At 39.4% G+C, this 12,224-nt stretch overlaps 1 protein-coding gene across 13 annotated transcripts in view; it reads right to left on the bottom strand.

The window, feature by feature from the left end:
* ncam1a (neural cell adhesion molecule 1a) overlaps nt 1–12,224 on the bottom strand; it is a 242,887-nt gene that overhangs the window by 50,714 nt on the left and 179,949 nt on the right. For all 13 annotated transcript variants that reach the window (XM_014003947.1, XM_014003950.1, XM_014003946.1 and 10 more), the window contains exons 3-8: nt 11,619–11,828; nt 11,009–11,152; nt 7,741–7,878; nt 5,024–5,141; nt 3,769–3,929; nt 3,225–3,367 (exon numbers count right to left, since the gene is read on the bottom strand). In XM_014003947.1, the coding sequence (XP_013859401.1) occupies nt 3,225–3,367; nt 3,769–3,929; nt 5,024–5,141; nt 7,741–7,878; nt 11,009–11,152; nt 11,619–11,828 (914 nt within the window). The remainder of the gene's footprint in view (nt 1–3,224; nt 3,368–3,768; nt 3,930–5,023; nt 5,142–7,740; nt 7,879–11,008; nt 11,153–11,618; nt 11,829–12,224) is intronic.

A 12,224-nucleotide genomic window follows, 5' to 3' on the forward strand; every position in this document is an offset into this window, starting at 1 on the left:
TGTGTGTGTGTGTGTGTGTGTGTGTGTGTGTGTGTGTGTGTGTGTGTGTGTGTGTGTGTGTATAATCAAGAAAAAGAACAACAAGAATGTACAACTAGATTGGGGCCACTCATCTAAATTGCTCCGGGGGCCACAGTTACCGCAGGCCAACAGCTCAGGGGTCGAACATCCAGCAATTAAAGTCATTATGCAAATAAACCAAGTATTACAAAGTCTGTCACATTTGAAATATGTAGGTTATTTTGCTGCAATTACTCATGAATACAACATACAGAACCCACTGACTTGCACATTTTTAAACCAAAAAAATATCCAAATAAAATAAGTTATAATATTAAAAGTAGAAAACCGGGGGTTTGAGCTTAAGAGATAATTGAACCAATTGACGGGCCTAACTTTGGTCATTCGTGGGCCAGATGTGGCTTGCGGGCCACCAGTTGAATAGTCCTGAAGTAGATGAAAATTGCATGCATTTACTTTCACATCAGATGAGGCCAAAGCATTTACCTGCCAAGATGTTTTTACCATCAGCATGATTAATTCTGACAAGAATAAATCACCCCTTTATTGGGAAGCTTTAAGAAATAAAATCAAGTGAAATTACAGCATCACTAGCTTCCAAGATTTTTTGTTAAAGTCAAATATCTTAGCTATTCTGCTGCAAATCAGTGAAATATGGAGCTGACCAAAATGCCAAAGTAGAGAATATTTTTCTGGACGCAGCATGAGGCCTTCTCAGCTGGTTATTAATTAATGTTCTGTAATAATGAATTGGCCAYGCTGAGAAAAACAAGGCAAGGAAACTAATTATAGGTGAACCACTGCTGGCACTTGGAGACTTTTCTTACTTATCAGCACTTTCTGTGATCTGGGTTTTGATCTGCTCATTCATTAAATCTTTGGCAAACAACTTCATGCTGAAATCTTTTTGAAATTGCACGGCAGTATCATCACGTGTGTGCCTTTTTTTCTTAAATAAAACAGGTTTATTGAAACGAGGCAGCAGCAGTTGAGTTAAATTACTGCTCTGTCATTGCACATCATAATGAACATGTCTGTGCTCTACTATCAGACTGGTGGAACGTAAAGTGAAAATGGGCAACAGAGTGAAGCAAACAGAAAACCCATGATGAATGACGACCCAAAGAAAATTAGAGTGCTATTATCAAATGATCACGGACGCTTTCAGAGTGCAGCAACATAAAATCGAAATTGTTCTGACAGTGACCGATAGGGGAATAAAGTGGGGATGACAGGCGGTGAATGGAAGACATTTGTTGACAACTGTGAATGGAGATGGGCAAGGCGAGTTCCACCGTGCAGGTGGAAGATAACATTCAGAAACTCGCAATCCGGCCGTGACTGCTGCCGCTCATTGGCAGTGATGAATCGCACAGTTAATGAGGGAAAACTGGGCATTTTTAACGCCAAGTCTGTGGATTATCCATGCACCTAAATGTGGACACGTCTAAAGACTCTGGTTTGGAGCTGAGTTTCCAAATWTTCAGTTTTTAGCAACTTCAAATTTTGTGGACCTGGGTGTGTTTGTGGAAATAATTTACTCAAAGCATATTTAGTCTAGAAAAACGACAGAACTTCCAACGTTTTGTCAAATAATTATATTTCTCTGTAATATATTTGCGGTTACATTTGCTCCACACGTGAGCTCGACGTTACCATCCATGTCACGGAGGCAGCTGACGAAGCACGTGAAGTAAAGTAGGCCAGTGTGGCCTAAATATCTCTCAACTGAGTCTCTTCATGTCCTTTGGGACGGAACAGGACAGGTGCTTTCAGTGCAGTTATTGTATAAGAATAGCTCACTTTACAGCTTCCATCATCTGAAGCATCCTTTATACAAGCACTGTTTGATGCAGGATGAAAAAAAAATGGTTCTTTTTGTGATTCTGAAAACCAGAATCAAAGCCAGAGGCCTCAGAGACTGATTCAAGGTTAAAATAATGGTTTTTTAATCAGTTCTTGTTGCTTTCCTGCTGCCCTGAAGCAAATGTAAAATGGTCAGCTGCAAGTCTGTCAGCAAGCCTTTTATGAACCTTTGGCATGACAAAAATCCACAATACTCATATTTTATAGCTTAAGAAAAAAGCAGTGTCTATTAATTATTTTGCTGTTTATAAACTGAGGAGCAAACCTGTGTTTCAGAATCCACAAAGCTGCTAGAGGCAGCAAGGTAATTATCTTAATACTGTTTACTGCAATCACAGCAGAAAATTACCTCTCTAAACAACTTATCCTTCTGCTGCTCACATCATGTTAAGATGGTTTTTTCTCTCCCAAAACTATACAATTTTAATAAGCTGATAAGAGCCTGAAAACAAAGTTGGGAGGCTGAGAACACTGTGACCAGTGAACCAGAAAAAATCCATGAGGATGTGAACCATTGCTTTCACTACTTAAGACTTTCACCATGCTGCACTTTGAAACAGTGTTATCACCAGCAAGGCTTCAGGAGAAAAATAAGAACGCACAAAAAAAGCACATTCAACATAACCCTCGTGTTGAGTTTTTATTACTTGAATCACTTTTATCTTTAAAAAAAGAGGAGACCACTTGTGTCTAAAGTGGGTTTTTGTAGCACTCCACAGGGCAGCGTAAGTGAGCCGAAACAATCTGGTTCTGAAGGATAATTAGAGGAACAACACAGAATAGTTTCCCAATTTTTCAGCTCATTTGCACTTTTCTGTGAAATCGGCACTTTTTACAGCACTTACACCAAATATGCTTTTAAAAAGTCCTTAATTAATACTAAGTAAAGTTTGGAAAATTTAACATGTGCTGGTATTAACCACATAAATGTCTAGAATGGGTTTATTTGCAGATTTACTTCCTCTGGCTTTAACCATTAAGATATTCAATGATACTGTGATGATTTGGTAGGCTAATGGAGATTTTGCTTGAATGACAAAAAAAAGGTAAGATGAGTGTTGTGGAAAGTGATGACTGATAAAAGTAACTGCAAAATGAGATGACGCTAGCAACGGCCACAGATGTTTGTCGCAGGATGATGACATCATCCTGGTTATCTGATGCTAACATTTTCTGACACTACTGGATTTTTTAGCATTTCATTTTACACTTGGCAACTCATATTATTGCAGAGTAATTTTGAACTTTGCTAACACTCCTCTGTTTTAACTGTTTCTTCTTCATAGTTTCGATTCAACAAAAGATTATTTCACACAGGGAYACAGATTAAACGTTACCTGCTCTCCTTCTGTGAAAATCCTGTTTCCAAACTTCCAGGAAATGGTAGGTGTGGGGTCACCTGAGGCCTCGCAGGTCAGGGTGACCTCCTCGTCAAAYTCTAAGGCAGTCTGGTTGTTCAAGTAGGTAATATTGGGTATCACTAGAAAAAAAATAATATGGTTTATTCAAATATTGAAAAAGAAGACTTCGAAGGGCTTCCACATGCCCAGCACCTTGTTAGACGGTTATGATTCAAACCATATCTGGAAATATATCTGTTCAGGGCAAGCCACAAGTGTAKTACCACATGGCTCTTCTCAGAGAAAAATCTTTTGTGATATGCCGTACRTTTTCAGGAACCTAAAAGGCATCCTAATTACATTTCAACAGAGCATGCTGAACACTTCTCTGTGTGTTTCCACATCTAGCAACTGGAAAAGCTGTAGAGGAATGTGCAGCAAATGTCAATGAGTGTGACAAGAAAGGCCAGAAGGAAGAAGAAGAAAAAAAGAAACCCTCTTCTTAAAACAAGCATGTACACAAATGAAGACATTTYCTTACTGAACACGTTCAGGCTGACTTCCTCTGTTTTCTCTCCTGCCTTGTTCTTGGCGATGCAAGTGTAATCTCCTTCATCCACCTTCTTGACATCCTTTATTATCAATTCAGAACCATCCGCGTTCAAGTTGTATTTGTCACCCGCTTCAAGGACAACGTCGTTACTGTAGCAGCGGGAAGAAAAAAAAGGAAACAGCAGGAGTTCACATCACAAGTCTTGAAACAACTTCAGTGGGCTACTAATAGGTTTCTTAACTTACTTGGCTGTAGATATTTCACAGCTTCTATAGATTGTTTTGGTTGTGGTTTTCTTTCATTCCTAACATCTGTTTTTTTGTTTTTGTTTTTGTACTTTTAAAGCTGTGCAATAGCCCTTATTCTGTTCAGCAATCCCCCTTTCTGTCCTAAACTTTTTAGGATCTTTTCTAGATCCATCAGACATCAGCTTAGCTGCGCCGAGGACAGCTGTGAGCAAAACCCCGAGCTCTGTAATTTTATTTACTCCTCATCTCTGCAAACTAACGCTTCATGCAAAGGTTCCCTTTCCCCAGCCCGGCTGCTGCTGTGCTTCTTCAAAGTGATCAGTGATGCACCATAAATGTGACGGCGCACAGAGCAAACACCTGCAACAAGAGATGATTCCTGGCTGTTTGTGCACATTGTTGGAACTCTAAGGTGTCGTAAACAGATGTAATCGGCGCTGTTATGGGCTAAAGGGAATCTGCACCTTGTTTTTTATTTTAATTCATTTATTTTTTTTGTTAAATGAATGTAGTTTGATTTAGCAAGTRCATGTTTTTTTACATAACTGGCACACCTTTGCTCAGTGGTTTCAGCTTGGATATAAGAAATCTATATTTTGTTTTAATGAAAAGGGCAATCATTCCATGCTAAATGTCTTTCCAAAAATGAACTTGGAAATTAAAACTGAGCATGATTGACTGCGGAAACATAATGGGACTGCAGCAGGCCTCACCAGAAAACTGAATATAATCTGTTTCGCAACACTGTGCCATTTAAAATGGACATTAGAGGATCGTGATTCTTTGTTTAGCATCATGTGCATCCAGTCAATGTAAGACGCCAACATAATGATGGAACTCATTTCTCTGTGAGGAWATACTTTAAATTCATCTACAACTTGCAGACTAAAGAAAACACCTATTTATTGGGCTTGAGCTTTCACCCTTTCTGATCTAATGTAATCCGATCCCTATATTTGATCCTTTAATCTCATCAAAACAGGAAGTTGACGCACCGTTTCCAGGAAACCGTGGGTTCAGGGAAGCCATCAGCATCACAGGCCAATAAAGCAAATCCACCAAYGTCAGCCGTAGTGTTGACCTCAGACTTTCTGGCTCGGATGGTGGGCAGCACTGAAACAAAAGTAAAAAAAAATACAATAAAATAAACAAAAATATGAGAAGTACAATTCAGATTAACACCTTAGTGTGTCATTAGAGGTGTGACAGTATAGGTGCATTCCAACSCATTAATTTGCTGTCAGGAAACAGCCCTGTTCAAATAGGAAAATGGTAAAAGCTGCAGGGGTAAAAACACAGAGTGGGGCAGGGAGGGGGGTGCATGTGCATAAGCAGTGCCTAAATTCAACACTGGTTGCTGGGAGACAGAAAATATAGGAAATAGCTTGACTTTTCAGAGGCAGCTTGAATGCTGAGAGCCACACTGAGGATCATAAAAATAACAACCAAATGAAGACTGCAGAGTGATCACTCTGTGTGTGTGTGTGTTTGTGCGTTTCCTTCTGATGCAGCAGGGTGTCAAGCTGTGTGACACAGAGGATGCAGGAGCTTGTGTTGGTGTGTGTTTCCTTTTGATTTGATGTGTTACGGTGTTGTCCTGTGCTCCGCCCTCGGACTGCTCACACAGCGGCATGCTGCGCTCAGCTCAACGCACCGCGTTCACACAAATACGTTTAGAGCAGGGCTCCATTTGAGTTTTCTTTTCTTTTTTTTTTTTTTAGCAAACGGTCTTTCAGTTCTGAGGCTTATCAAAGTTTTTGTGTGACATGTGATCTGTATGAATTACTCTAACTAAAGAAACAGGACAATAAAGGATGATTTTTTTCTACTTTATAGTGAAGTCAACCATTAACAAGGCCTACCTTAGTGTATGATCTGCTGTCTTAGATGCTTCCCATTTTATCTGCTACTGGATGATGGTTCGTTAAAAAAGAAACTCTTGGGATTTGTTTCTTTTTGTACCAAACCGTAATGCTTGTGGTGACTTTGGCATATCTTTATCCAAAAATTTGATGCAATAAATGTTTAAAACAAAGATTAAAACAAGTCTTACGCTAAAAAAACTAACAACAAAACCAAAACAAAACTATACTTTAAAGCTTGAAGGCAACAATCTAATAAACTGTTTTAACTTAATTAGTGCTGCATTGAAAGTGCCAKTAATTTGAGATTATGAGTTCCTATCTGGCAAACGTAGTTACTTTTTTAATTTATCCACTGCTTATGCAAATATCTTGTTAAACTACTTCACGCTGTCTTCACTAGCTGGTTCTAAACTTTAATCATAWGAACATAAGGTTGGAAGAGAGCGGGGAGGAGGAGGGGGTAACACTGACACAGTCTACATTCATTTTTATTGCAATAAAAGCTTCTCAAAAATTCTTCACCAAAACCATCCAGACGATCTGTCAGTGAGTTTTCAGTCGGTGGGATCAGTCGGATCATATAAGCGAGGACACTTAAACCTCTGGTGTTACTTAAAAGGAAACTAGTTCTGACAAAAGCACAATGAGACCCCTGCATACAATACAGTATATGTTTAAATAAGCTCTAAGGTTAGGAAAAAAAAAGGTTCAGCTCAGCTGGCAACTGGGGAGTTGATGGTTGAAAGATAATGTTCCAGGTCCTATATATATATATATATATATATAGTTTTAGGTTGTTTGATTTATATTAGATGTTCTCTTCATGGTTTATTTTTTTCTTTTTTAAAAGCCAGTATTTTTTGTTTTTTAAATTTTTTGGTCTCATTTTTATAACATTATTCCAGTTACTATGTTAGGTTTTTGAAAGGGTTTTCATGGTTTCCTGAGATCATGGTGCCATATGTGTCGTATTGTTTTAATACTCAGTCTGAAGTTGTTTTAGTCTTGATTTCTGCTTTCCCACACACCGGTCAGTAATCACGGTGCCAAGTCTTCACTTTTTTTATCTGATCCTGATCCAGTGCTGGCCTGACTGTCAGACCCACATTGTAAATAAGAATCTACTTTTAATGTTCTGCCTTTTTTAAACAAAATATATAATTGATCACGATTCCCTCTTGTATTTTTTGGTTCATGACAAGTTAGTTTTCATTAGTTCCTGGAATGTTTGTTTATACTCTGCTTTCATCTCTAGTAATATTTTGATGATTCTAGTCTTAGGTTACCTTCTGCTTTCTTTTGCAGCCAGCAGTYAGCTCTCTTTCACACATGCATGTCTTATGTGTTGCCCAGATTGTGTGAACATGGTTATTTAGAAACATGTTTTATGATTTCATGGTAATGTTGTGTAGTTGTTGCCTAAACTGCCTTATTCTCAACTTTTTTTAAAATTCTTACAGCAAATGTTACTTGGAATAAACTGGACAAGTTAAACCAAGAATTTGGCCCATAGCAACCTTCCAATAGCCAAAGGCACCAGTTGAGGACACAAATATGTTGTGCGCACACACTGAGGGATCAGCAAGTTCACACATAATCAAATGCATTTCTTTGTGCTTTCCAGTAATCACGGTCTACATAAACAGATACAATACAAAAAGGCCAAGTGGACAGATGAGCTACCTGATCATTTTAGTGCAAAGGACTATGAACCACTTATTAGGCTTTGAAATCCCCATTTTCTGTCTCTGAGAGTCATCCTAATTGTATCCCTCTGTTTTGAACAGTAACAGTCATTCAGCAGACGGCAGGTCAGGCAGAGTGTGGAAGGCGATGCGGCTGCTCACCATTAATGACGACCTTTATTGTTCGGAAGTCAATTTCTCCCCTGGCCATGACACGAGCCTCACACGTGTACGTGCCCTCATCAGTCTTCTTAATGCCACGGATCTGCAGATGGCCATTCTCCATGATCTTGTATCGAACTAAGAGAGAAACAGGAAACCACAGCATAAAGCATGGCTCATGCATTTACAAATGTTTCAGATTATTGAGATCATAAGCACAACCATTACATACATTTATATATTTTAGTTCATATAAATTCAATATATCCATTCATCCATCCATCCGATCAATGAAATAATCCAGGAAGGAAACACAGACATCCCTCTTCTCAGCAACACACTCCAGCTTTATCTGGAGAATCCCAGGGTGTTTCTAGCCCAAAGAGGACATAATCCATTTAGTAAGTTCTGGGTCTGCCACAGGATCTCCCACCAGTATGATGTCCCTGAAAAACCTCCACAGGGAGGCGTTCGGTATGCATCCTAATCGAATGCCAGAGCTCTCTCAATTGACTCCTTTCGATCCCAAGGAGCAGTTACTATATCCTGAGCTTTCCCTGTATTATAGAGCTCTTTACCTTATTTCTAAAAGCTGGACCTGTCTGCACTATGAAGTGAGCTCATTTCAGCCACCTGTACCAAGGATCATGTTCCTTCGGTTATGATCCACACCTCATACCCCATATGTTGCAAYACAGATGAATTGGTAAATCGAAAARCTTTGCTTTTCAGGTTAGCTGCTTCTTTCCTGTGACAGACCAAAGCAATGCCCTGACAAGGCTTTGATCCCACTCCATACTACCATCAAATGTGTATACCACTTCCTGATACCTGAACTGCTCTGCTCGATGCAAAGACTCACACCAGAACCCAAGGAATGCTCACTCCAGATGGGTTTAAATAAAAGTAATTACTAAGTTATCATGCAGTTGGATTGACACAAACAGGTGTGTATTTACACTAATAATTTTGCTTGGTAAAATATTTAACCAATAATTAAATGACGTGTTGACAGAGTGAGCTGTCTCGTTGGAACCGGGTGTTGTTTCTCAGGTTCATTAAAATCCAGGGTTCAGAATTCACAACAGTTAAGGTTGACTGACAGGAACTGAATCGGTGAGCTTRTCTAAATTTCTTTTTTCACCGACCAAAATGAGCTACAAAGGCTGGTTTAAGAACTGTGAAGTCTTCCACAGGTGCTACATCCTTCTGGATTCCCACCAGCCTTGCAGCAGTGGTTTAAAATTCTTTGTTTAAGGCTGGGGCTTCATTGTGTTTTCCTAATTGGTTGCACCCTTGGCAGTCTGGATAAAATGTAAGACATGTCTTGAGGTTGGTAGGGGGTCTACCACCCTTAGTGCTGGAGCTTTGTTTGCTATACTTTCCTGAAATTTTTGTTTTAATGAAATGAAAACTAATTTGATAAAGTCAGTGTCTTTCTCTACTTTATGACGTGACCTACAAGTTAGAACTCATTGTAYGCTGGAAGGGGCGCTGGCTCAGAATATTAAACATTTTATATACATTTTTAGATTTAGATTATTTATGAGGAYTGACAAGCCCTCCTCAGCTACTATTACCATAGCTGTGGAAAAATAATTTCACTGAGTGCAGTATAATGTTTGAGGCTCCTAAGTGAGGYATTTAATTGTCATGCTTTGCATTCTAATTATGTTTAACTGCATATTGTCAGGAAATACTGTAATCCTCATTCCACACATACAGTATGTGCACTCAGTTCAGCTCTTAATTTATATCTCGCTGACATGAATGACCAGTTTTTTTGTTAACATTTGACCTCATGGTTAGGTCAACTACTGCTTTGAGGAAAATTGCACAAGCAGTTTTCAAAGTTGGTTACAATTACTTCTTTTTTTCCTCCCAGAGAAAAACACATTCCTTGAGAAGAGTCCAACAATAAAAGCAGGCTTACACAGCATTGCGGTGACTCCAGGCTCTCCGGTGGTCACCAGGGGAGGGGTTACGCCGAGGTGAAAATAGACTGAGTTCAAATGTAAAATAAAGCAATTCGCTTGTGTGACGGACATTTTTTTTTTGTTTGAATCCAGCGCAGAACTCTGAACCAAGGGGGTTTTTAAAATGAAAGCATCAAACTTTGGGTAAAATTGAGTTGACACATCAAATTATTCACACATGATATAAAAAAACTCCACTTAGGTTCTCTTTATCTCATTGTCAGCAGGACTAAGTGTAAAAGAGAAAAGGTTCACAGTTACCAGTCAAACACAATACAATAATAAAAGAATAAACAAGTGTTTTAAAAGCTTCACAGAAAGGCTATTTATTTCTGCAGTGTTCATTCTTCTCTTGAATAGAGCATCACGKCTCTTTTCAGCAAAACTACAATTGTTTAAAACACGAGCATCAGCGCTGATAAAGGGATTATAACATCAGAAGGGTTTGAAAAATTTCTATGGATCGTTTCTTGTTTTTCCTTTTAGTCAGGTTTGCTCTGCTTATTATGAGTGAATGGTGGAATCAATGGTAACTGCTGCAAATCAAAGCTAATTACAGCCTTCTTTATGTCTAAAGGAGCGAGCGGCAAACTTCTCTGAACCTCCTTTCAAGTCTAAAGGTGGCGAGCGTACTTCATATACTAACAGGAGTGCTTTTTCAGTCGAGAGCGCCATTGAAAATCACAGATTCTGGCAGCAAACCTGGCAATCCTACAGAGAGCAACGAGTTTTACCCAGTTGTTGACTGCCGAACATGTAGACGCTCCACTCCTGGGAAAATACAAAGTAACCTGTTGTTAAGTTAGCTAACCTGCAAAACTTCATAGGTCTTCGTTGCAATTCTCCCTTTTGTTAACGTTGACAGAAAAAAATTACAGTGTTTGCTTTTCTTTCTTCCTCCACTTTCTCCACTTTTTTTCACCACAATCCTTCTTCTATCTGTGCAAATTAAATTTCATTCTACCCTCAGAGATCCTTTCAACTGACGGTAACCTCCAGCTACAAGCCTAAAAATACTGTTTCCAAGCGCATGTGGCATCTAARAGGTCTGAAACAACCTCCTGCAGTAAATGCTTGGCTTTGTTCGTAGATAACAGGGAAGGGGAGTGGGAGATTCGGAAATAGTGAAGAAAATTGATTGGAAAGCACAAACTGGCAGACGGCACGGGCAGGAAGGTGAGGGGACTGCTCAGGGAGTCAAGTGGATTGACTGCATGGTGGATCGGAGGTGAGAAAGCAGCTCGAGCACAGTGGTTTGGTTTTTCTCTCTTTTTTTTTTTAAATCTGCTCACCATCTTTGGACGCTTGGATTCTGGAGCCCTTGTGCTTCCAAAAAATGGTTGGCGGTGGAGAACTGACGACATCGCACACTATGTCAGCATTGTCCCCCTCGTTGAATTCCTGCGAACTGGGTGCTTTCTGGAAAGTGATCTTTTCTGTAGAGAACAGTGAAAAAAATCATTCAAATGTGTATAAACTGCCTAAACAATCAGCATACACCAAATATAACAAAACAATGATTTCCATGCAAAACTAGGCTGAAAATGGAATATAAATATTGTCCAAAGGACCAAAATGAGGTGGGGTTTTTGAACATCTGTCAGGGGTGTCARCATGTAGTTTGAGAGCTTATGAAAAATCCTTCACAAGATTTACACATTATTATTTTTTTTTAGAAAATATCAACTGGAGTCCTTCTTTTTCATTCCTGTCCAGTGCTTTTTAATTTAGTTTTAAATGCTGAAGCCTTTCTCATGAGAAGCACTTGAGTTGTCTTTCTGTTATGCTTAGAGCTCTCGTGGCRTCTGAGTGGCTCGGCAGAGTTTCTGCAGCGATAGTGATGGACAAGCATTAAAAATACTTTCATGGAAAAGAACTGACGGCGTAAAACACAACACTCACGAAAGATCGTCACTTGAACCGTGGATTGAGCCTCCTTGTCCCCGTCTCTTGCCACGCATTTGTAGATGCCAGCATTGTCTATGTTGGCGTGGTAAATGGTTAGAATGGACGTCGTTTCGTCGCTGCGGCTCACTGAAATGTTCGGCCTGGTTGGAAGGATTTTTTCACCACTGGGAGCGTACCAGTCTATGTCTTTAGCTTCTCCCACCACTGAAAAAGAGAGGGAACAGTGAAGCTGGTGCACAAACTGCCTGGTAAATAAAAACAAAACTGAGTAGAAAATATATTTTTTAAATGGTAAATGAACTGATCTTATTTAATGCTTTATCAAGGCCCATGGGGACCCCAAAGCGCTTTACACCACAGCCATTCACTCATTCACACACTGATGGTGGTAAGCTACACTGTAGCCACAGCTGCCCTGGGGCACACTGATAGAGGCAGGGCTGCCATGTACTGGCACCACCATCAGTAGGCAACTCAGGTAAAGTGTCTTGCCCAAGGACACAAGAACTTTAGAGATCATTTGAAAGGAGATCATTTAAATTAGACATACTATTGCCAAAGGACAGAAGGTGACAAAATAAAAAAAAAAATAAAATAAAA

This window comes from Austrofundulus limnaeus, unplaced genomic scaffold (genome assembly GCF_001266775.1).
Source record: "Austrofundulus limnaeus strain Quisiro unplaced genomic scaffold, Austrofundulus_limnaeus-1.0 Scaffold21, whole genome shotgun sequence".
In the NCBI taxonomy this organism is placed as follows: Eukaryota; Metazoa; Chordata; class Actinopteri; order Cyprinodontiformes; family Rivulidae; genus Austrofundulus; species Austrofundulus limnaeus.